Raw genomic sequence first — 26,459 nt, 5'->3', positions numbered from 1 at the left:
GAATATATAAGCATTATAATTCAAGTCCATTTCAGATTCGAGAAATTTTGATTCAAAAGAAAAATTTTATAAATATGAAATGGCCCACTGTGCTGGAATGGAGAATGATAGGCCACTGAAACTGGTTTCACATATAGCCCTCGTCGAGAGCTATTAGAATGTATAATCATTACATTCCAAATTCATTTCAAATTCAAGAAATTTTGAAATTAAAGTTAAATTTAAATTTGAAAAATATAAACTGGCCCACTGTGCTGGACACGAAAAAGATAGGTCAACCAAACTTCTACCACAAATAGCCCTTGTCGAGTGCTATAAGAATCTATAGGCATTATATTCCGAATCCATTTCAGATTCGAGAAATTTAGAAATTAAAGTTAAATTTTAAAAGTCTGAAATGGCCCACTGTGCTGTGGAATGGGGGAAAGATAGGTCAATGAAACTGGCACCACATATAGCCTTCGTCGAGAGGTATCAGAATATATAATTGCTATATTCTAAATTTATTTCGAAATATTGTCAAAATTAGAAATAAATTACGACATATTTTCCTTTTGAAATTTACCTCTGTAACTGTGTAGCAAAATGTGTTAAACCCCGCTGTTATTAATATAACATAACATACTTTACTCTGAGAGTCGCTCTCTTGATTCGACTCTCAACAGCAGTGCTGCCGACAGATGTTGTGAAAATAACATAGCAGTGTCTCACCATTACCTCATGTATTTTTGAAGTTAAATTTTAAAATAGAAAAATTCAATTTTTTCAAAATCGTTAAAAGATAGGCAAATGAAATTAACGTCAATAATAGTTCTTATCTAGATCTATCAGAATATGTAAGCAGTATATTCCGAATCCATTTGAGATTGGAGAAATTGTGAATATAAAGTTAAATTTTAAAAATCTCAAATGACCCACTGTGGTGGACACGAAAAAGATAGGTTAATGAAACTAGTACCATATATAACCCTCGTAGAGAGCTATCTGAATATGTAAGCATTATATTCCGAATCCATTTCAGATTCGAGAAATTTTGACTCTAAAATTAAATTTTAAAAATCTCAAATGGCCCACTGTGCTGGAATGGGGAAAGATAGGTTAATGAAACTGGTAGCACGTATAGCCCTCGTCGAGAGCTATCTAAATATGTAAACATTATATTCCAAATCCATTTCAGATTCGAGGAATTTTGAATGTAAATATGAAATGACCCACTGTGCTGGGATGGAAAATACTTTAAGTACTTACTTTATATTTATACTATTTTAATTAAAATGACAAATATATAAAAATCGGCATTGCATAGTATTGTTTATTGAGTATTCAATTTTTTATGTTATATATAGACAATATCATTGGCAATAAGTTTTTTAATGTAAAAAAATATCATATAAAAAAATTAATGGAGATTTAGGATATTTAAGAATTCAAATATAGAATATAGCCTCGTTTTACATTAAACGCATATATCGCTACTATCGACAGGTACACATTTATTTAATATTTAATATGGTCTTCATGAGATTTTTAAAATTTAACTTTAATTCCAAAATTTCTCGAATCTGAAATGGCTTCGGAATATGATGATTATATATTCTCGTAGGCCTATTCAAGAGCTATTATTGGCGTTAATAACATTCGCCTATATTTTTCGTGTCCACCACAGTGGGTCAGTTGAGATTTTTAAAATTTAACTTTAATTTCAAAATTTCTTGAATTTGAAATGGATTTGGAATATAATGCTTATAAATTCTGATAGCTCTCGACGATGGCTATATGTGGTACCAGTTTCATTGACCTATCTTTCTCCATTCCAGCACAGTGGGCCATTTCATATTTATAAATTTTAACTTTAATTTCAAATTTTCTCGAATCCGAAATGGATTTGGAATATAACGCTTATATACTGTAATAGCTCTCGACGAGGGCTATATGTGGTACCAGTTTCATTGACCTATCTTTCTCCATTCCAGCACAGTGGGCCATTTCATATTTTTAAAATTTAACATTAATTTCAAATTTTCTCGAATCTGAAATGGATTTGGAATGTAATGCTTACATATTCAGATAGCTCTCGACGAGGGTTATATATGGTACTAGTTTCATTAACCTATCTTTTTCGTGTCCACCACAGTGGGTCATTTGAGATTTTTAAAATTTAACTTTATATTCACAATTTCTCCAATCTCAAATGGATTCGGAATATACTGCTTACATATTCTGATAGATCTAGATAAGAACTATTATTGACGTTAATTTCATTTGCCTATCTTTTAACGATTTTGAAAAAATTGAATTTTTCTATTTTAAAATTTAACTTCAAAAATACATGAGGTAATGGTGAGACACTGCTATGTTATTTTCACAACATCTGTCGGCAGCACTGCTGTTGAGAGTCGAATCAAGAGAGCGACTCTCAGAGTAAAGTATGTTATGTTATATTAATAACAGCGGGGTTTAACACATTTTGCTACACAGTTACAGAGGTAAATTTCAAAAGGAAAATATGTCGTAATTTATTTCTAATTTTGACAATATTTCGAAATAAATTTAGAATATAGCAATTATATATTCTGATACCTCTCGACGAAGGCTATATGTGGTGCCAGTTTCATTGACCTATCTTTCCCCCATTCCACAGCACAGTGGGCCATTTCAGACTTTTAAAATTTAACTTTAATTTCTAAATTTCTCGAATCTGAAATGGATTCGGAATATAATGCCTATAGATTCTTATAGCACTCGACAAGGGCTATTTGTGGTAGAAGTTTGGTTGACCTATCTTTTTCGTGTCCAGCACAGTGGGCCAGTTTATATTTTTCAAATTTAAATTTAACTTTAATTTCAAAATTTCTTGAATTTGAAATGAATTTGGAATGTAATGATTATACATTCTAATAGCTCTCGACGAGGGCTATATGTGAAACCAGTTTCAGTGGCCTATCATTCTCCATTCCAGCACAGTGGGCCATTTCATATTTATAAAATTTTTCTTTTGAATCAAAATTTCTCGAATCTGAAATGGACTTGAATTATAATGCTTATATATTCTGATAGCTCTCGACGAGGGCTATATGTGGTACCAGTCTCATTGACCTATCTTTTTCCATTCCAGTACAGTGGGCCATTTTAGATTTTTAAAATTTAATTTTAGAGTCAAAATTTCTCGAATCTGAAATGGATTCGGAATATAACTCTTCTAGATTCTAATAGCGCCCAAAAAGGCCTATATGTGGTACCAGTTTCATTTACCTATCTATTTGTAATCCAGCACAGTGGGCCACTTTATATTTTTATCATTTAACTTTACATTCAAAATTGCTCGAATCTGAAATGGATTCGGAATACAACACGTATATATTCTGATAGCTCTCGACGAGGGCTATATGTGGTACCGGTTTCATTAACCTATCTTTTTCCATTCCAGCACAGTGGGCCATTCCAGATTTCTAAAATTTCAAAATTTCTCGCATCTGAAATGAATTTGGAATATAACTCTTGTACTTTCTGATAGCACTCGACGAGAGCTATATGTGGTACCAGTTTTATCAACCTATCTATCTCCAATTTCATACTTTAAACAAATCAATTTATTACCACTTATTTTTGCAACCAGCCATTCTTTAACAGTTCTGAGATATATATTCCTAATATTCCTTTAAGTTAGTTATTACTCATTGTGTTTTCTATTATTATTGATTTGTTTTTTTAATTGCAATGCACATACAACGCCATTTTTTAAGTTTTAATCTAAAATTAAATTCAAATGCGCTATTTTTTAACACAAAAGAGCTCTGTTAACCGTTAACATAGCTCTGTTAACCGTTAACATAGCTCTGTTAACCTGTTAAAATTGCTCTGTTAAAGTTAAATTTTAAAATTTATCTTCACACACATATACCCACAATATGTAGTTTTTTTTTCATTTATTTATTTAATATTTAGTAAATTCCCTCAGCGGTATTCCTCATTTATATTTGTGTGAAGATGAAAAGAATCCAAAACAATAGCAGTACTTGAATGAATAATTATTGATCGTTAGATTTTATTATTATTTGAAAAAAAAGAAGAAAAAATGTATTTATGGAAAGAAAACAAAACCAAAATGACTAAAATTACTACACTGGAAAAAAATTAGTTAATAATAAAGAATATGTAAACTGTTTCAAGGTTATATAGAACAAGTATATACAGCGCTAAGTTCGGCCGGGCCGAATCTTAAATACCCACCACCATGAACCAAATATTAGGGTTTCCTTTGAAATTTCAGGAGGGCTTGAGGACTTGAGGACACTTCCCGAAGATACATTTAAAGATTTCACCTATGAGGACTATATCAGATTCTGGATTTACAAGAACCATTTTGGTTTGAGTTTTAGAGGAATCATTAACATCTCTTGTAAGTGTGCAAGAAAATTATAAAATAACGTCTAGATTTGAAATCTTAAATCTGTAGAAGTAAAATCTGGAAATTTTACATTGAGTTTCAAGCAATTTTCATGATCAGTGCATTTTCTACACCCTCAAGAAGTGAAGTCGGTCTATATGGAGGCATTACCAAATGGACCGATAAAAACTTAATCCGATACACGTTTTTGTGAACCTAAAATACCAGAATATTTACAATTTCAGGCAAATCAGATAAAATCTACGGTTTCTAGAAACCCAAGGAGTTAAATCGGGAGATCGTTCTTATGGGGGCTATACTAAAATATGGACCGATACTCACCGTTTTCGGCACACCTCTTTATGACCCGAAAATACTTCTAGATTTCCAATTTCAGGCAAATAGGATAAAAACATCGGATTCTAGAAACCCAAGAAGTAAAATCGGGAAATCGGTCTATATGGGGGCTATACCAAAATATGGACCGATATTCACCGTTTCCGGCACACCTCTTTATGGTCCTAAAATACCTCTAGATTTCCAATTTCAGACAAATTGGATAAAAACTACGGTTTCTATAAGCCCAAGACCCCAAATCGGACAATATAAAAAGGTGTGAATATAAATTCGTGGTTTGTGTCTCGGCTAAACAAAATTCAAATTTGTGGAACGAATTTAACTTTGTGGGACGAATTTAACTTGTGGACCAAGATTTTTATTTTTTAATTTTTATTTTTTGTAGTCACCAATATCTATTATTTGCATTTGGTCTGGTCAATTCCTCTCAAATGGTTTCTTAGATATAGGAGATCCAATATCAGGGCTATATATAGCCGATATCTGGCGATAATATAGCTCAAAAACTGTACATGAGACTTTTTATTTTTTAATTTTGATTTTTTTTAGTAACCAATATCTATTACTTGCATTTGGTCTGCTCAATTCCTCTCAAATGGTTTCGTAGATATAGGAGATCCAATATCGGGACTATATAGCCGATATCGGTGACGCTATATCTCAAATACCCTACATGAAAATTTTGATTTTTTAATTTTGGTTTTTGGTGCAGGCGAATATCTACCACTGGCATTTTGTCTGGTCAATTCCTCTCAAATGGTTCCTTAGGTATAGGCGATTTAATATCGGGGCTATATATAGCCGATATCTGATGACACTATATCTCAAATACTGTGCACGAGATTTTTGAAGTTATTTAAGAATCTTATTTTGGTACCCCTTAGATGTTTTTATTATTGTATTTTAATATCTTATGTCCATTACTTCAGGATATATTGACATTTTTATACAACATTAGAATTATTAGCGGTTATCTCTTATGGATAAATTTTCGACGATATAAAACCACCAATGCATAGTATGACTACACATAAAATAACTGACGGTGTTTGGCAGTTTTTTCCACCACAAATGTGCCTCTTTTTAAGAAAAACTATTTTTTGGAATGCGTTCCACAAGTTAAATTCGTTCCACAAATTTGAATTTTGCTTAGCCGAGACACAAACCACGAATTTAACTCGCGAATTTATCTTCACACCCTTCATTATAAATACAAATAAACAATGATTTAATTTATAAATAAATAAAAAATTAATTTTGTGTTTTCTTCTCTCAAGTGTCGTCTTTTTTTTCGACGACGAAAAAAGTTTTCTATGTTGTGACCATATTCTTTTAATTGAAAGAAAACCATTTTTGACGAATACCATAACATTTTAGATCGTAACCATTGTCTTTTGATTCAAACAAAATTCTTTTTATCAATATAATAAAATTTTAGATGAGGAAAATTTTATTTTTCTTAGAACCATATTCACTGAGCCAACATGGTTGCAGGTGAAAATGTTATATGGTCGCCGCAAAATAGCTCCAGAGAAGAAACATGATTGTGGCAATCATGTTTCTTCTCTGCGTGAACTATGGCGAGAACGTTGCGTCTCTTCGGAAGGTTGCAAGCAAACCAAGTTTATATGGGACGGAACAGACACTTATTGGTGTCTTAAATTGACATTATAACTGGACATAACGCAATTGGGACACATAGGGTTAGAATAGACCCGGCAGTTACGGAAGACTTGTACCGCTTCCTGTGACAGTGTCCAGCATTATCCTTTAGAAGATATTGGACTCATTTTTCTATCAAGCTCTCACCGATCTGTGGGAGTGTAGCTTATGGAACATACTCGCCTCTTATTAGGGTCTCTGGTTAGATGTTTCAAGCAACTTTAGGGGAGACGGATAAATGGAAGTTCTTGAGCGACTTCAAATGAGCCCACCCCACGAAGAAGTTGAGAAAAGTTCCTCGAAGAATCACAATGGACCTATAGTTGTCTAAGTGGAAATCAAACAGTTGTACGTAAAAATTTAAATCTACAAACAATGTAAATTTAAATAGAATCTATCTTTTCTCTATAGATATTTCATATAAAAGAAACTCTAGAAAAGATCCGAAAACGCCGAATATTGGGTGTCCTTTTGGATTCAAAGAAAAATTGTATCTTTTGAGATAAATTATGTTATCGAAAAACATAATATGTCGAAGAAATACGTGACCATAACCATGAAATTTGCATAATAAAACCGCCAAATGTCTGGTCTATATCCTCGATAGCCTTAAGAATCATAAAACGATGTTGGACTGTTGGCATAGACTTTTTCATTTACGTCATCCCAAAAGAGAAAATCAATCAGTAGTAAAATCAAAAGATCTCGATGGGCAATTGTGATCAGCTCTTCTTATTTTACGATTGTTTTTTTTTCAACTACGAGTACTTAATGAAATCTTTTTATTCTTGTGATTCAACTCCAAGCAAAATCTATCGCATGGATGCTGTCTATGTAACGTCGATGGTACATTTCAAAACCTCTCCTCTTACTCCATTGCTTAATGCCAGTTCAAATTACGCATATACCTATATCAAATGAAAAAAGAAAATGCTATTGGAGCTCTGCATAATGAAACCCTTGAAGTGTCATTGGTACCAACAACTCGAGAGATTTTTCCACAAGCATGAATGACCTCATGCAATGCAGTTGATTGTACTCTCAATCGTTTCTATTAATGGTGAACTGAGGGAAAAGCAAAAGGCAAAAATGTTGAGCAACAAGTGGCATTGGCGATAGTAGTAATGATGGTATTGGCAATTCATGCACATTTGGATGTTATTTCTATATAACATACATTGTTTTCACCCAGCAGGTATAGATTTATCACGTGTACCACTCTCCGAAATAGATTCGAAAAATTAATTTCTGTGAAAGAAAAATGTCTGGGCCAACCATAGTCAAGAGTTACCGAAAGGTTATAATCGAAAATTCGAAAGCTGTAAAATTCTTGCCACTTGAGCAAAAATAATCTACCAAAATTTAAAGAAATTTTACTAAAAAACTACCAAACAAAAAATTGTATTTCAATACAAAATTTTGTCAAAATTTTATTTTATATGGAAAATTTTGTTTCTATAGAAAAATTTCTCAAAATTTTATTTCTATGGAAACTTTTGTAAAATTTTTATTTCTTTAGAAAATTTTATTTCAATGGAAAATTTTGTCAAGATTTTATTTATACAGAAAATTTTTTTAAAATTTTAGTTAAAATTTTGTCAAAATTGTTTTTATATAGAAAATTTTGTCAAAATTTTATTTCAACAGAAAGTTTTGTCAACATTTTACTTTGCATATAAAATTTTGTCACAATTTTATTCCTATAGAAAATTTTGTCAAAATTTTATTTCTAAAGAAAATTTTGTCAAAATTTTATTTCTATAGAAAATTTTGTCAAAATATTATTTCTATAGAAAATTTTCTCAAAATTTTATTCCTATAGAAAACTTTCTCAAAATTTTATTTCTATAGAAAATTTTGTCAAAATTTTATTCCTATAGAAAATTTTCTCAAAATTTTATTTCTATAGAAAATTTTGTCAAAATTTTATTTCTATAGAAGATTTTGTCAAAATTTTATTTCTATAGAAAATCTTGTCAAAATTTTATTTCTATAGAAAATTTTGTCAAAATTTTATTTCTACAAAAAATTTTGTTTTTTGGGGAATGTGGTAATTCCGAATCGTGCGTCCATCCAACCATCTTGGAGTCTATAGGGCTTTGTCCAAATAAATTTGACAAACATTCTTTTCCTCTGTTGGTTAAGCTACACTTGTAGTTTACTTAATGTATGGTTTTAAGCTGAAATAAAAAAACAACAACAATGCATGCATACAAAATTTTGTCAAAATTTTATTTCTAAAGAAAATTTTGACAAAATTGTATTTTTATAGAAAATTTTGACAAAATTGTATTTCTATAAAAAATTTTGTCAAATTTTTATTTCGATTGAAAATTTGTCAAAATTTTATTTCTATAGAAAATTTTGTTAAATATTTATTTCAATAGAAAATTTTGTTTAAATTTTATTTCTGTAGAAAATTTTGTGCAAATTGTCAAAATTTTATTTCTATAGATAATTTTGTCAAAATTTTATTTCTATAGATAATTTTGTCAAAATTTTATTTCTATCGATAATTTTGTCAAAATTTTATTTGTATTGAAAGTTTTGTCAAAATGTTATTTCTTGTCTTTTGTCAAAATTTTATTTCGATTGGAAATTTGTCAAAATTTTATTTCTATAGAAAATTTTGTTAAATATTTACTTCTATAGAAAATTTTGTTAAAATTTTATTTCTGTAGAAAATTTCGTGCAAATTGTCAAAAGTTTATTTCTATAGATAATTTTGTCAAAATTTTATTTTTATAAATAATTTTGTCAAAATTTTATTTGTATTGAAAATTTTGCCAAAATTTTATTTCTATAGAAAATTTTGTCAAAATGTTATTTCTTGTCTTTTGTCAAAATTTTATTTCGATTGGAAATTTGTCACAATTTTATTTCTATAGGAAATTTTGCCAAAATTTTATTTCTAAGGAAATTTTGTGAAAATTTTTGTTTCTATAGGAATATTTGTCCAAATTTTATTTCTATAGAAAATTTTGTCAAAATTTTATTTCAATTGAGAATTTTGTCAAAATGTTATTTCTATAGAAAATTTTGTCAAAATATAATTTCTATTGAAAATTTTGTCAAAATGTTATTTCTATAGGAAATTTTGCCAAAATTTTATTTCTAAGGAAATTTTGTGAAAATATTTGTTTCTATAGGAATATTTGTCCAAATTTTATTTCTACAGAAAATTTTGTCAAAATATAATTTCTATTGAAAATTTTGTCAAAATGTTATTTCTATAGGAAATTTTGCCAAAATTTTATTTCTAAGGAAATTTTGTGAACATTTTTGTTTCTATAAGAAATTTTGTCCAAATTTTATTTCTATAGAAAATTTTGTCAAAATTTTATTTCTATAGAAAATGTTGTCAAAATTTTATTTCTATAGGAAATTTTGCCAAAATTTTATTTCTAAGGAAATTTTGTGAAAAATTTTGTTTCTATAGGAAAATTTGTCAACATTTTATTCCTATAGAAAATTTTGTCAAAATTTTATGTCTAGAGAAAATTTTATCAAAATTTTATTTCTATAAAAATTTTGCCCAAATTTTATTCCTACAGAAAATTTTGTCAAAATTTTATTTTTATAGAAAATTTTGTCAAAATTTTATTTCTATAGAAAATTTTGTCAAAATTTTATTTCTATAGAAAATTTTGTCAAAATTTTATTTCTATAGAAAATTTTGTCAAAATTTTATTTCTATAGAAAATTTTGTCAAAATTTTATTTCTATAAAAATTCTTTTTGGGGAATGTGGTAATTCCGAATCGTGGGTCCATCCAACCATTTTGCAGTCTATAGGGCTTTGCCCAAAAAAAATGACAAACATTCTTTTCCTCAGTTGGTTAAGCTACACTTGTAGTTTAGTCAATGTATGGTTTAAAGCTGAAATAAAAAAACAACAAAAATTTTATTTCTATGAAAATATTTGTCAAAATTTTTTTCTAGAATAATTTTTGACAAAATTTTATTTCTATAGAAAATTATGTTAAGATTTTATTTCTATGGAAAATTTTGTCACAATTTTATTTTGTATAGAAAATTTTGTCAAAATATTATTTCTATAGAAAATTTTGTCAAAATTTTATTTCTATAGAAAATTTTGTCAAAATTTTATTTCTATAGAAAATATTTGTCAAAATTTTTTTCTATAGAAAATTTTCTCAAAATGTTATTTCTATAGTTGATTTTCTCAAAATTTTATTTCTATAAAAAATTTTCTTAAAATTTTATTTTTATAGAATATTTTGTCAAAATTTTATTTCTATAGGAAATTTTGTCAAAATTTTATTTCTATAGGAAATTTTTTCAAAATTTTATTTCTATAGGAAATTTTGTCAAAATTTTATTTTGTATAGAAAATTTTGTCAAAATTTTATTTTGTATAAAAAATTTTGTCAAAATTTTATTTCTACAGAACTTTTTGTTTTTTTTTTAATTGACTTTATTGATTGATTCTGTCATTTCAGTGATTGAATAAATTTGAAAATTAATTTGATCTATCAATTTCCTGTTTAAACACAAAAATCTGGGTATACTAAAACTTTCTAAAGATTTTTTTCATTACTGTCCTTTAACTTTTTCGTTCCACTATAGATATACATTCAGTTGCTCTATAGTGTATGCATTCTTTAGTAAATATGTGTACAAAGTACTTTAACAATGTAAAATTAAATTTCCAAGAAGAACAATGGGTACTTGTTTTCTTATCTGGGTTGCCATATAAGTGTTGGAGTTATTTTTACATATAAATTAAAGTATAACGTAAGAGGGGGTAAACTAAAGACCAATAGGTATGACTTTATTTTGATCGGTATTTAAATTTAATAGTAATTAATGTATAGATTTTTTAGAAGTATTCAAAAGGGGTTTTTTGAATACTTTTTAGGTAACTGTTAATCCTCTAAAAATCATTTTTAGAATTTAGCTGTCAACAAAGCACAATTTCTCTAAGCCAGTTTAATGATTATTCCAGTTTCACAAATTAATCCACACCTTCACAAATAATTACTCAAATTATAAAATTATTTGGCGATTAGATGATGCAAACTGCATTTCGTACTAGAAATTCATTTGCGAATTTCCTTTTATTTAGAATTTGTTGTTTTCGATTTCGTCACGTTAGCATGGCTCATGGCATGCCATTCTCATGTTTATTGGAAATGACTCAGTTTAAACGAATTTTTCCCTCAATGCATATGTATATCAGTACATTCGCACTTAACACATAATTCTGTTATCACCAACATTTGCAAAAGAAAACAAAATGAAAAAAAAGTGTGTTTATTTTTTAGCATGCATATCTCAAAATCATTGAAGAGAGAATGAAATTATTTTGAAGCTTTCTGCAATGTAAAGAACCGGCGAATATTTATGCAGGTTAAATTATTATTGCGAGCTATGCAAACATTGTGCTATAACATCGTAATTTGTATTATTTACAACATAGAATGGACGGTATAATAACATTGGCATTCCCTTTATAATCCATCAAAATATTGGTCCGAGACTCAATGAAGTAAAAAGACAAGATATGGGCTTGATACTTTGCACAAATATATTTGTAGTAGGAGGTGTTTATGCAGCAGCATCAATATAATTCGGTCCCTAGATTTTGAAACTTTTGCTTAAAAGTTTATCTAAAGGTGTCTAGAAAATCTCATATTTATAGGTTAGGAGGACATCGAACAAATTAGAAAAATCTAAGTTTGTCCGTCAAAGTCGACGTTTCGATTACGATTAATAGGTTTTAATCAAAATCAGTTAATTAGTCTATATTCGTCATCGGCGAAATCCAATGAAGCGTCTATAAAAAATGTCTTTAAGCAATTTGATAGAGTTTTTAATTCTATTAATCGAAATTTGTGATTACTAAAAGTCAACTTCGAAATGTTGGGGGCAAAACTTCTACTAGTCGGAGGGTCGATTTTTGACTTCTTTTATCCGTAAATGAAACTGTTCCTAGGAGAGCAATTCCCCTAAAGTTTTCTTCCGCCAATAGTTATAATGGAGAGTGAGGTTTGCAACGCCATCCAAGATGTCTGTTCCACCACAGCCTTCGAATATATCGCTATCACGTATCTCATGAAGGGAATAGGCGTTGGATATTGAAATACAGTGTGGCAGATATGTACTGCAACCAACTTCAGGTTGATATCATTTCTAAACTGCTCATCTGACAGCTGACAGATTTCTTCGAGTGACCGTTCACTTTATTCTTTAAAGGCTTTCGTGATGGAATTCAAGAGTGATATTGTGATTGATGCCCGGTTTGCATACACAGGGTCGTGGTTCAAACCCAGGTTAGATCAAAGAAAGTTTTTTTTTTGCGGTGTATTATCTCCCCTCCCCCTATAAAAAGGAGATCCCATGCCATAGGTTAGGTTGGGTTAGTGGCTGCCCGATATTTCAGGCTCGCTTAGACTATTCAGTCCATTGTGATACCACAGTGGTGAACTTCTCTCTTATCACTGAGTGCTGCCCGATTCCATGTTAAGCTCAATGACAAGGGACCTCCTTTTTACAGCCAAGTCCGAACGGCGTTCCACATTGCAGTGAAACCACTTAGAGAAGCTTTGAAATATTCAGAAATGTCACCAGCACTACTGAGATGGGATAATCCACTGTTGAAAAACGTTTTTGGTGTTCGGGCGAAGCAGGAATCGAACCCACAACCTTGTGTATGCAAGACGGGCATGCTAACCATTGCTCCACGGTGGTTCTCGTCCCTTGTCATGGACTTAACAAAAAATCGGGCAGCACTCAAGTTCACAATGGACTCGATAGTCTTATGACGGTTTCGATTGGGAAAAAATGTGTAACATTCTCGAAATTGATTGCAAAACATGAAGGACACTGTCCTCGATTTTGGATCCTGTATCCCATACAATATTATTAATTAACAATAACTTTGGAATGGCGCTATCATTTGGGCGAAAATACAAAGAGGAAAAAAGTAGTGTAACACCAAGGCAACATATTTTTTGAGAAACGAAAACGCCCTTAATGAGTCTGAAATATTGGCCTGCCACTATAAATAATCAAGCCTAACCTAACGTGATTGCTTTAAATTTGGCTGGGAAATTACAAGTGGCTATCGTTAGGACTATGCAGAATTTAAATGTGGCTAAAACATTTGTTTCTCGCACAATTACTCATTACCGTGATACTGGCAGGGTTGCATAGATTGCAAAAAGTGGACGAAAAATACGATACCTTCACCACAAACAATCTTAATTTTATCGAAATCCAAGCTGCAGTTGTATACATCTAGCTCATATCGCGAGAACGCGTGCAAACAATATTGAGCATTAATAAGCTTGGACTAAAACCATTGAAGTTGCATTGAAGTCCAAAAGCTCAACGATGCACAACAATTTAGAAAAAACTGCTTCACTTGCATGAAATTATCCAGTTACCAAATTTGATTTTCGCCTTTAAAAAGCCATTCCAAATTGAGCAGTTTGTGAATCATTAAAATTTTCGGGCAAAATAATGCCAATGAGGTCAACTGTAGGTTTACACCCTTCAATGGCCAGAACTCTAGCACCGCCGATGGTAATGTCGTACGTGTAACGGCCAATGGTCGTATTCATCAGTGGGGTCAAAAGCCGAATATTATTGGGAAATTTTGTCGAAAGACAGTATTGAAATCTTGGACTATCAATTATTTTGACCACAGACCAACATTTCCACAGGACTCAACATCATAGCACTCAGCACCATCAACCAAGAATGACTCAAAAAAAGTGGTTCCTCACTTCATTTCAACCATTACAATAGCCATCAAAAATCTTAGGAGCTCAATTCGTTTGACTTTTGCAACTAGGAGATTTTGAAAAGCAGTAAAAAAAATACCAAAGTGCCGATAATCTCAAGACGGCGTTTCGCCTGAAATGAGCAAAAATGCCGCAGAGCCATCTTCGTACGGCTTGTGGTGGATTTGTCGGCCATTTGAAGGCCATAAATTGTTTCAAATATAGCAAATTCGGACAAATCTAAACTGATTCCAAAATTTCATGTCATTTTCGAAATTTTTTGATTTTGAACAATGAAGTTTAAAAAAATATAACGCTTTACTTTGTCAGCCATGTTGTAAATGTGAACTAATTTTCTTGGGTTTACATTCAATATTACCTTTTTGGGCTATGATAGCTTAAAGGTTCGCATGCCAGTCTTTGCAAAACAAATGATGATTGTTTCTACGGGGCAAATTGCACAAAAGTTTTGTTATAGCAATTTTTCTGTCCAAATATATTACAGGGGGACTAAAATTTTCATTCATAATAATAACAAAAAACTTTATTCATATAAACAAACTTTTTTCGCTAATAAATTCATGTTTTTTCAAACTCGAGGTCTTATTTATTTTTCCCAATATTTCGCAATTACAATATTGAATCGCATCCTCAGGGAATATTAATGAGATCTTCTGTTTTTCTTACAAAGCTTGTCTAGAGCGAAATTAAAATGAATATTTTGGTTGGGACTCAACATTACCTCAAAATGCCCCCAATCAGTTTCTTTGGCATCAAAAGTTGCAAATATTAAAAAATCCGGGGACATTGCGATATCCCATTCCCAAGTAGAAATCCCTAGTTGTAATTTACTGTAGAACGTTACAGCTAAATTGTAGCCAATTTATGGAATGTATGTTTGGCATACCACAATGTAAACACATTGTCAAAAGAACTCCTTTTAATTTTCGGTGATAGACGAAATTAAGGTCAATTTCAACAAAAGAATAAAAAAGAGAAAATAAATAACCAAAATGCACGATAGGCAGACATGCCAAGCGGGGAAAAGAAACAGGAAAAAAATGCCCATGGAATAAGACTAAAAAGTAGACGATTTCTAGAGGCCAAAGTAAATGGGTTATATGTATACAATAATAGATGAACAATTAAATTATATGTCAAAGGGGTTAATTAAATGAATGAAATAAATAGCGTGCGTATGTGTCATACTTACCACCCCAAACACTAATCTTGAGTTGATTGCCATCAAGATTCTCCACATAGTTGAAGAGATATTTGTTGAGGTAATGAGCTACCACCGATTCCAACATGGTGGTGCTCCGTTTATTTTACTACCGTGTCGTTGTTTAGATGGTTGGTGGGTAGTTTAGGACTTGTTGGAATTTTGTTTTTCTCCTTGGGAGGGAGAGATTCCCAAAATAAATAGAAACTATTGTAAATCCGCAAGGTCTCACATGTAGGGACACGAGGTTTACTTCATCATTTCTTGTCGCATATAATACATGCACTCGATTCTTTGTTTTCTTAAGTAACTCAATTTGTTATTGATTTTTTTTTTTTTTTTTTTGGAAAACCGATTTCTATGTTGTTTTACTGGTTGTGGGCTGAAAAACGAAAATTAAATTTGTTTGAAAAACCAAAATACACATAAACAAAAAAATTCAACCATACGGTAGGAGACACCCAAAAAAATACAATTATGTATACGTATTTATTTTCTAATAAGAATTAAAACAGATTTCTCATTTGTTTTTCCATGGTCATTGTTACGTCTCCCGACCGACGACCATCTATCTATATATCCACTCATCCATAATTTATGCACAGACACACAAAATGTTGTTTGAAAATCTCGGGAAATCTAAATAAGAACACCACACAATAAACACGCGAATCCAACTGGGGATTACTACGGCATATTAACAAAATATGGAATAACTAAAACAACACAAAATATTAATGTGATGCCCATAGAAAAAAAGTCCCAAAACATCTTTATTATTATTTTTTCGATGACATCATCAGAATTTTGTTTCTTTTTTTTTTTGGCTCATCAATTCATGGCATTCACAAAAGCAAGCACACACTACTTCAGCGTTTGAAGCTACTACACATCATGTTTTCTCCACTCCATAATTTGGAACACTGCTGTTTTTCTATATAAACTATTTTTGAAGTTGTTTAAAATATGGACAAAATGAAATCACTGATTCACGAATGATATTGTTGACCATGAATTACCGACGAGGAGGAACTTACGACAAAACACGTCCGACCAGCGAAAAATTTATTATACGAATGAATGAATGGGATGGGCGAAAATGTCAGTTTGTTATGTTTATTTTATTATTATTATTACGAATGTCATGGAGAGACGTCACAAGAGTGGAAACATATGATTTTCTTAACAAACATCATAGACCAAGGAAGGTATAGACATCTCAAGTGAATTCACAGCGCTGTAGTTTGTCTGCACACCGTAGATGGCTCTTTCTCGTCTGCAATTGAGTGATTTTTTAATTTGGCTTTAATATGTTTTCTTTCCTTTGTTCTCTCGTTGAAACACCAAATATTGTGAAAATTTATAAAATACTGTTCATCCACACCTTTTTTGTAATGCAAATTGACTAATTTATACGGTTATTCTCGTTTTCCAAAAAGAAATTGAGTCACTTGACTGCGCAATTGAGTGGAATGACTGCGCACTGCAAATAAACAAAACCATGGTGAATTATCAAGGTATGTCTCTATATTTTCTTGGTCTATGGTGCGCAGTCATTCCACTCAATTGCGCAGTCAAGTGACTCAATTTCTTTTTGGAAAACGAGAATAACCGTATAAATTAGTCAATTTGCATTACAAAAAAGGTGTGGATGAACAGTATTTTATAAATTTTCACAATATTTGGTGTTTCAACGAGAGAACAAAGGAAAGAAAACAAATTAAAGCCAAATTAAAAAATCACTCAATTGCAGACGAGAAAGAGCCATCTACGGTGTGCAGACAAACTACAGCGCTGTGAATTCACTTGAGATGTCTATACCTTCCTTGGTCTATGGTATGTCTCTATATTTTCTTGGTCTATGCAAACATAGACCAAGGAAGGTATAGACATCTCAAGTGAATTCACAGAGCTGTAGTTTGTCTGCACACCGTAGATGGCTCTTTTTCGTCTGCAATTGAGTGATTTTCAAATTTGGCTTTAATTTGTTTTCTTGCGTTTGTTCTTTTGATGAAACACAAAATATTGGAAAAACATGTAAAATTCTATACATCCACATCTTTTTTGTAATGCAAATTGACTGATTTGTACGTTAATCATAGACCAATTAAATATAAGACATCTCAAATGAATTCACAGAGCTGTAGTTTGTCTGCACACCGTAGAGGGCTCTTTTTCGTCTGCAATTGAGTGATTTTTTAATTTGGCTTTATTTTTGTTTTCTTTCCTTTGTTCTCTTGATGAAACACAAAATATTGTAAAAGCTTATAAAATTTTATCCATTCACACCTTTTTTGTAATGCAAATTGGCTGATTTGTACGGTAATTCTCATTTTCCAAAAAGAAATTGAGTCACTTGACTGCGCAATTGAGTGGAATGACTGCGCTCTGCAAATAAACAAAACCATGGTGAATTCACTTGAGATGTCTATACCTTCCTTGGTCTATGGTATGTCTCTATATTTTCTTGGTCTATGTAACAAATATGAGGCATTATTGTGAATTGTTTATGATTCATGTGTATTGTGAATTAACAATGCTAAATCAAATGAAGTGTCTTTAGACCATGGGATGAGCATAAATAAATGGTAGAGTTTCGCAATTTCCTATAACAAATATCCCAAACAAATTTAGTTTAATTCAATTTTATTGACAAAAACAACAAAAGAACAGAGTTAATTTAAAAGCAATTTCAAATTGCTATCATACTTAACGATCACTTAAGGTAGAATTACATACCATGCGTTCAATGCGTACTATGCGTCCGATGCGTCCGATGATTGAAGAGTTGAAATTTCTCTTGAATTCAAAAGCTCGAATAGTCTGCCGCAAACAAAAAATCAACCCTTCCATCAATTCAACCTTTAAAGGTTGAATTACACACCAAGCGTCAATTCGTGTGATGATGGAAGGGTTGATTTTTTTCTGTTTGCGGCAAACTATTCGAGCTTTTGATTTCAAAGAGAAATGTCAACTCTTCAATCATCGGACGCATTTAACGCATTGAACGCATGGTATGTAATTTTACCTTAAGGTTGAGTTACATATCATGCGTTAAGAAGCACTCTAACAAAACTTTTGCTTTCAAAAAGAAAATGCTACTCTTCAATCAACTGACGCATTAAAGCAACCTTTAGTCCAACTCAAAGACCATAGGAAGGAAGATATGAATTGGGCTTTGATAGTGTTAGTACCAAAAACCAGAGATTAGTCCCATACTTGTAGGAAAGGCGCTTCGAACTTTCTGGTTTGATGCAGACAATTTTTATTTTGCTATTTTCTCAAAAGTTCCCGCAAATTTCCATGTCGATTGCACTAAATTATTAATTAAATGTTTCATTAAGTGTTTTTGTCCTTTTAAATTTAAAAAAATTGCTAAAATAAGTGAATTAGGTTTTGTCACGAATGCAAAATGAAAAAAGAAACCGAAAAAAGTTGGAACTTCTCATGGAACATGTATGGGACTAATCTCTGGTTTCTCGAGAAAAAAGAATAACAACAAGCCCATTTCACATCTTACTTTTCTATGGTCTTTGGTCCCAATAAACACAAGCGATTGAAAAATACTAAAATTCAATAATTTTTTAAACCTTTTTTTCAAAGGATTAGGGTAATATACAGCTTGAGAAATTGTTGAGAAAATCGCGTTCTCAACAAAAAACAGACATTACCCTCAACAGAAAAATTCAACACAATAGCAATATTTGCTTCTCTAAGAGGCTCCGCAAGCCAAATCTGAGGGTCGATTTAATATGGGGGCTATACGTAAAAGTGGTTCGATATGGCCTATTTTTAATATCATCAATACAACTACCTGTGCCAAGTTTCAAGTCATTAGCTTGTTTCGTTCGAAAATTAGCGTGATTTCAACAGACAGACGGATGGGCGTGGCTAAATCGAATTTCACCACGACTTAGGATATATATACTTTATTGGGTCTTATAGCAATATTTCGATGTGTTACAAACGGAATGACAAAGTTAATATACCCCCATCCTATGTTGGAGGGTATAAAAATGATGACAAAAATAAATTAAAAAGAAAATTCATATTGCTATCATTCTCAGCAAAAGATTTTAAGTATTTTGATTATACTAGGCATATTTTCGCACACTTATGTTAACCCTTTTGTACTTAGGTTTATGCAACTCCTTCAAAATATCAAGGCATCAACATTTTTAGCAGTTAAACGCGATCTTGTCATATTGTCTACGTACCTTTTATCATTGCTTTTTTATTTTATGTGGCACGAATGCCATTTCACATTTGTTTATTAATCCCGTCCCGAAAATCCCGGGATTTCGGTACGGGATTTATCCCGAATGTCACCCCATTTGATTTTCAATCATTTCTGCTCTCTGCCAGCGTTTTAAAGTGTGATTTTATCCCCATCGCTAGCAAGATCAAGAAGTCATAATTACAAATGTTTTTGTCTTGGAATTTAAATAATTGAGCTAATAAAATAATAAAGGTAGAATTACATACCATGCGTTCAATCCGTTCGATGATTGAAGAGTTGAAATTTCTCTTTGAAATCAAAAGCTCGAATAGTCTGCCGCAAACAGAAAAAAATCAACCCTTCCACCAACGCACGGATTGACGCATGGTGTGTAAAGGTTGAGTTACATACCATGCGTTAATGTGTCCGATGTTTGAAGAGTTGAATATTCTCTTTAAAAGAAACAACTTGATTAGAGTGCTTCAAAGTGAAAATATGAACCCTTCCATCAACGGACGCATCAACGCATTGTATATAACTCAACCTTAATTCAACCTTAATTTATAGCGTGTTGAATGACGAGTTGATGACTTTAGGGAGGTCAAGAGTGTGGAAGAGGCACTACCTTGTTAACACAGGGATGCTGTCCATCATCCTATGGTGAATGTGTAAGATATTGTTTATTAAAAACAATGCTATTGTGATTGTAACAGTAACGTGGTTGTTTACACTCTTTCGGTATTTGTTCTTGAATTTCTTTTGCAAAAATCTGCGGGTTCCCTCAAAAATGCGTTATTGTTATATTATTTTATTAATGGCATTACTGCCAATAACAATTGCAAAGAAATCAAAAGAGAAACCAGAATGGGCCAAGAAGGATATAAGAGACTTTTCCGATGCCGATATGGAAAGGCTTTTGGATCAATGGGAGGTAAGTAAAATATATGACAATCCCAAAATATAATTGTTAAAATATATCCAATAACAGGAAGACGAAGAACCACTGGAACCCGATGAGTTGCCCGAGCATTTACGCCCCCAACCACAATTGGATCTATCCAAACTCAACACGGCCAATCCTGAAGAATTACTTAAAGCTTCTAAAAAAGGTCGTACGTTAATGACATTTGTCTCGGTTGATGGTAATCCAACCCGTGAAGAAGCCGAAACAATTACAAAGTTGTGGCAAACAAGTTTATGGAATAATCACATTCAGGCAGAACGTTACATGGTTGATGACGACCGGGCAATATTCCTATTCAAAGATGGGGCTCAGGCATGGGAAGCTAAAGACTTTTTGGTGCAACAAGAACGTTGCAAGGGTGTGACCATTGAAAACAAAGAATATCCGGGCACTTTCGTTAAAAATGATGAATTGTAGTAGAACTACAATGATTGATGGCTAAGTATTTTTTGTATACTTGGACTAGCTTCCAAAATTTAGTCATGGTTTTTTCTTTAATAAATTAAGTTTTTTTCTAAGATTCATGAAAATATTTTCAGGAAAATATGAACAAATAGTTGTAAAATAAAAAGAAACATTGAATTACATGGTTGTTGTTTTTGTTGGTTTCATTGCAATTTGCATTGTTTTTGGGTCTTTATTGTGAATGCTCAAAAGGCATTGTTGATTACTGCACGTGGGAGATAGTCGCTTATCAGCCCACTCGCTATAAAGAAAGGTAGTTTTTGTTTCTTTCCGTAATAAATCATGCCGGTACAAGCTAAAATCGGTCCCTCAATCCTAAATGCTGATCTTTCCGATTTGGCGGCCCAATCACAGCAGCTCTTGGACAATGGGGCTGACTATTTACATTTAGATGTGATGGATGGTCATTTTGTTCCTAATCTAACATTCGGTCATTCTGTAGTCAAGTGTTTGCGCAATAAAATCAAAGAAGCATTTTTCGAGACCCACATGATGGTGTCCAAACCGCAACAATGGATAGAACCAATGGCTGATGCCGGTGTAAATCTGTATACATTCCATATTGAACCCGTACAAGATGACATAGAGACCATATGCCGTAAGATTCAAGAAAGTGGCATGAAAGTGGGCTTAGCCATTAAACCGGGAACTGGTGTTGAATCTCTGCAAAAGTATTTAGATTTGTCTGATGTAGCTCTTGTTATGACTGTTGAACCTGGTTTTGGTGGCCAATCATTTATGGCCGATATGATGCCTAAAGTTGAATGGCTGAGAAAAAATTATCCCAATTTGGATATAGAAGTCGATGGTGGTGTAGGACCGAAAACTATTGAATGTTGTGCTAAGGTTTGTGGGAAATTGTTTTTTTAGCTGTTATTGTATGACTACTTTTTTTGTTCTAGGCTGGTGCTAATATGATTGTATCCGGGACAGCTGTTATTCAAGCTCCAGATCAAAAGGAAGTTATTGCTTTATTGAAGTCAACGGTCCAAAACTATAACAAATAATGTTTTCCATAGAATCAAAATATATGTAGGTAAGTTAACAAGATATCAATTTTTGGTAAAAATTTTTCATACTTTGTATTTGACTGATTCGACTCAACAATGGACAAAACCAATGACCGTTGTCGGTGTAAATCTGTATACAATAGAGTTTTAGATACATGGGGAAAACCTACACCCGGGTTTGGATATCCACAATGCCATTCCCACTATTCACGACAAATCCACGAATCTGAACATTTTGTGTTCTGAATTCCACGGTTTTTTTTCGAACTTATCATTATGAATTGATTCATATTCACTTGGTAGTGTGCATACGAATATGGCCACGGTTGCCACTCGAGCCAAAAATAATCTACCAATATTTGGAAAAAAGTACAAAAAAAAAATCAAAATTTATCTATAGAAAATGTTGTGATCTTTTTATTTCTATTAAAAAATTTTTGCAATATTGTATTTCTACAGGAAATTTTTGCAAAATTTTATTTCTATAGAAAATTTTGTAAAAATTTTATTTCAATTGAAAATTTTGTCAAAATTTTAATTCTGTAGAAAATTTTGTTAAAATTTTATTTCTGTGTAACATTTTATTTCTATAGAAAAACTTTTCACAGTTTTATTTCTGTAGAAAATTTTGTCAAAAAATTTATTTCTGTAGAAAAAATTGTCAAAATTTGATTTCCATAGAAAATTTTGTCAACATTTTATTTCAATAAAATTTTGTCAACATTTTATTTCAATAGAAAATTTTGTCAAAATTTTATTTCAATAGAAAATTTTGTCAAAATTTTATTTCTGTAGAAAATTTAATCAAAATTCTATTTCTATAGAAAATTTCTTCAAAATTTTATTTCAATAGAAAACTTTTTTCAAAATTTCAATTCTGTAGAAAAATTTGGCAAAATTGTATTTCTGTTTAAAATTTTGTTAAAATTTTATTTCTGTTTAAAATTTTGTTAAATTTTATTTCTGTTTAACATTTTATTTCTGTAGAAAAATTTGTCACTATTGTATTTCTGTAGAAAATTTTGTCAAAATGTTATTTCTGTAGAAAATTTTGTCAAAATTTTATTTCAATAGTAAATTTTTTCAAAATTTTATTACAATAGAAAATTTTGTTTAGAAAAATAAAAATGTCAGTCGCCATATTGCCATATATGTTCGTAAGAATAATTCTTATCAATTATGAGGACCATTTATTTCGATACTTTTCTGTCATAAATTTAAAATAAATTTAATATTTCAAAATTTTTGATATAAAATAATATTGTTTTAAATTTTTATTGTCAATTAAACATTGGCATAGCTCGTAAAGGGTAAAAGCTAAAATGTGTGTTCATTGTGAAGATATTTCAAAAAGAGAAAAAAAAATCTTGCAGATGGTCCAGAATATTTAATTCAATGATATATAATCATAGTTTGACGAAATACTGCATGGCATTTGGTAGGGGAGATGAAAAACCAGTAAAACCCCTTTAGCTACGCCTATGACAAAAGGCTAATTCGAGTACAACTTTTTCATGAGTAATATGAACAACAGAGATTTAGATACAGTATGTCAAGAAAGTCTTTTGACATTGCCAAATATTTCAAATTCTAGAAATAATTGAAATATTAAATATTTTATTAAATTTTTAATATACAGCACAAAGTTCGGCCGGGCCGAATCTTAAATACCCACCACCATGAACCAAATATTAGGGTTTCCTTTGAAATTTCTGGAGGGCTTGAGGACACTTCCCGAAGATAAATTTAAAGATTTTACCTATGAGGACTATATCAGATTCTGGATTTATAAGAACCATTTTTGTTTGAGTTTTAGAGGAATCATTAACATCTCTTGTAAGTGTGCAAGAAAATTATAAAATAACGTCTTGATTTGATATCTTAAATCTGTAGAAGTAAAATCTTGAAATTTTACATTGAGTTTCAAGCAATTTTCATGATCAGTGCGCCTTCTACACCCTCAAGAAGTGAAGTCGGTCTATATGGAGGCATTGCCAAATGGACCGAGAAAAACTTAATCCGATACACGTTTTTGTGAGCCTAAAATACCAGAATATTTAAAATTTCAGGCAAATCAGATAAAAACTACGGTTTCTAGAAACCCAAGGAGAGATCGTTCTTATGGGGGCTATACCAAAATATGGACCGATACTCACCATTTTCGGCACACCTCTTATGGACCTAAAATACCTCTAGATTTCCAATTTCAGACAAATTGGATAAAAACTACGGTTTCTATAAGCCCAAGACCCGAAATCGGGAGGTCGTTTTATATGGGGACCATACCAAAACATGGACCGATACACACAATTTTTGGCACATGTATTTGTGGTCCTACAATACCTCTAGATTTCCAATTTCAGACAAATTGGATAAAAACTACGGTTTCTATAAGCCCAAGACCCCAAATCGGGATGTCGTTTTATATGGGGACAATATCAAAACATGGACCGATACTCACAATTTTTGGCACACGTGTTTGTGGTCCTACAATACTTCTACATTTCCAATTTCAGGTAAATTGAATAAAAACTGCGGTTTCTCTAAGCCCAAGAAGTAAAATCGGGAGATCGGTCTATATGGGGGATATACCAAAACATAAACCGATACTCACCATTTTTTGGCACACCTCTTTATGGTCATAATATACCTCTAGATTTCAAATTTCAGGCAAATTGGATAAAAACTACGATTTCTATAAGCCCAAGACCCCAAATCGGGAGGTCGGTTTATATGGGGACTATATCAAAACCTGGACCGATATAGCCCATCTTCGAACTTGACCTGCCTGCAGACAAAAGACGAGTTTGTGAAAAATTTCAGCACGATTGCTTCATTATTGAAGACCGTAGCGTGATTACAACAGACAGACAGACAGACGGACAGACGGACATCGTTATATCGTCTTAGAATTTCTCCCTGATCAAGAATATATATACTTTATATGGTCGGAAATCGATATTTCGATGTGTTACAAACGGAATGACAAACTTATTATACCCCCGTCACCATTCTATGGTGGTGGGTATAAAAATCTTGAAGCAAATAAAAAATATTAAAATGAAGAAGTTAAGCTACAAATAAAAACAGGTGAAACAATTTGGATAAGTATTGATTTTTAACAAATTATTTTTTTTAACTTGATGCACTTGTACCAGTAGTGTTCTCAATTTCAATCTTTCTGTAATATATTTTCTCGGGACCTTCAAAGTATACATCCGCTTTTTTGCGGCTGAAATCTGTACCCCGGTGGGAGATGTGATTCTGTGCTTTATTAGTTTGGCATAGTACGGCCCTGTGATCGGTTTACCTTTCTCAAAGACAACGAGTGACATCGCCTTCTTCTGCCTCAGCTACTACGCGCACTGTCAATTGTGGGTTTACCAATATGAGATCGTGGATTTTTGTATATATAAATACTCTTTTTTATCAAGCTATTTTTCAATGCACAAATAAAAAATATACGATTATGATTTTCTAATTCGATTTTTTTCTTTTTTTTACAGATGAGCTATAACACACTCCTGCTTTTGGCAATTGTTTTGCATAAAATTAACATTTTTATATTTTTGATATTAGTATACAATTTATATCTTTTGAAGATTTTACCAGCAGTACCAGTAATAAAGTTTGAATATATTTTTATTGATATTAAATCAGATTTCTTGGTTATTCTGGACTTTAAAAAAACAGAATTTAGGAAATTGTGGGATCATTTCAGAGCAGTTTATTTCTTTCTTCTGGATGATATATATGTAGGTGTTTCCTCAAGTTCCACCAATTAATGGAATGAAAAGATTGGACCTCATGAACCTTTGAAGAGCAAATTTAATCCGATCTGGTTGCTGAGCATCAGTTTCTTTGTCCTCACCATTGTCGTCATCTCTAATTTCTTTATTGATGTCTATATGCACAGAAAAAAATATCACCAAAATATTTCCAATTAAAAAGTTAATTGAAGTTGAATTTTTTTTTTCAATTAATAAATTAATTGGTACAATTAACTTTTTAATCAAGATAGAAACATTAAGTTAATTAAGTCAATGATTGAAAATTTTAAAATTTTTAATTAAAAAGTTAATTGATACAATAAACTTTTAATCATATTCGGAAGACTAAGTCAGTTAAAAAAGTGATTAACATTTTTTTTTAAATTTTTAATTAAATTTTTTTTTCAAACAATCAATTGTTAATCCAAATAAGGTAATTGAAAATAGTTACCTTTTTTTTAATTAATAAATTAATTGAGTTTTGCAATCAACATCAATTAAATTTTTAATTGAATCAATTAAAAAATTAATTGAAATTTGGTAATGAAATCAATTAATTTTTTAATCAAGATTTTTTTCTATGCCCAATAAAAACTGTGATTGATACTATCATTTTCGTGATTGAAGACATTTCAATTAAAAAATTAATTGGA

The 26,459-nt window shown here is 31.3% G+C and overlaps 3 protein-coding genes across 3 annotated transcripts in view; 2 read left to right on the top strand and 1 right to left on the bottom strand.

The window, feature by feature from the left end:
• The window catches only part of Vps13 (vacuolar protein sorting 13C), a 51,182-nt gene extending 35,422 nt beyond the window's left edge, over positions 1-15,760 (bottom strand). Inside the window, exon 1 of the mRNA XM_075308830.1 lies at positions 15,370-15,760. Coding sequence (XP_075164945.1) covers positions 15,370-15,466 — 97 coding nt within the window. The 5' untranslated portion in view covers positions 15,467-15,760. The remainder of the gene's footprint in view (positions 1-15,369) is intronic.
• A 4,535-nt stretch (positions 15,761-20,295) lies between these two features.
• On the top strand, positions 20,296-21,146 carry boca (LDLR chaperone boca). Its single transcript, XM_075308828.1, has 2 exons — positions 20,296-20,528; positions 20,586-21,146. Exons 1-2 carry the CDS (start codon positions 20,385-20,387, stop codon positions 20,976-20,978), a joined length of 537 nt encoding a protein of 178 aa, XP_075164943.1. The 5' UTR covers positions 20,296-20,384; the 3' UTR covers positions 20,979-21,146.
• Positions 21,147-21,214: 68 nt separating this feature from the next.
• Rpe (ribulose-phosphate 3-epimerase) lies at positions 21,215-25,692 on the top strand. Its single transcript, XM_075308827.1, has 3 exons — positions 21,215-21,872; positions 21,929-22,062; positions 25,543-25,692. Exons 1-2 carry the CDS (start codon positions 21,309-21,311, stop codon positions 22,031-22,033), a joined length of 669 nt encoding a protein of 222 aa, XP_075164942.1. The 5' UTR covers positions 21,215-21,308; the 3' UTR covers positions 22,034-22,062; positions 25,543-25,692.
• The last annotated feature ends 767 nt before the right edge of the window (positions 25,693-26,459 follow it).

This window comes from Haematobia irritans, chromosome 5 (assembly GCF_050003625.1).
Source record: "Haematobia irritans isolate KBUSLIRL chromosome 5, ASM5000362v1, whole genome shotgun sequence".
Classification (NCBI taxonomy): domain Eukaryota; kingdom Metazoa; phylum Arthropoda; class Insecta; order Diptera; family Muscidae; genus Haematobia; species Haematobia irritans.
Note: the sequence above shows the minus strand (reverse complement) of the source record. Positions and strands in the feature narration are given on the sequence as shown.

Coding starts and splice junctions, on each gene's coding strand:
- boca (XM_075308828.1), top strand. CDS start 20,385: ATGCGTTATTGTTATATTATTTTATTAATGGCATTACTGCCAATAACA. Junction 20,529..20,585: donor GGCTTTTGGATCAATGGGAG/GTAAGTAAAATA, acceptor ATCCAATAACAG/GAAGACGAAGAACCACTGGA.
- Rpe (XM_075308827.1), top strand. CDS start 21,309: ATGCCGGTACAAGCTAAAATCGGTCCCTCAATCCTAAATGCTGATCTT. Junction 21,873..21,928: donor CTATTGAATGTTGTGCTAAG/GTTTGTGGGAAA, acceptor TTTTTGTTCTAG/GCTGGTGCTAATATGATTGT.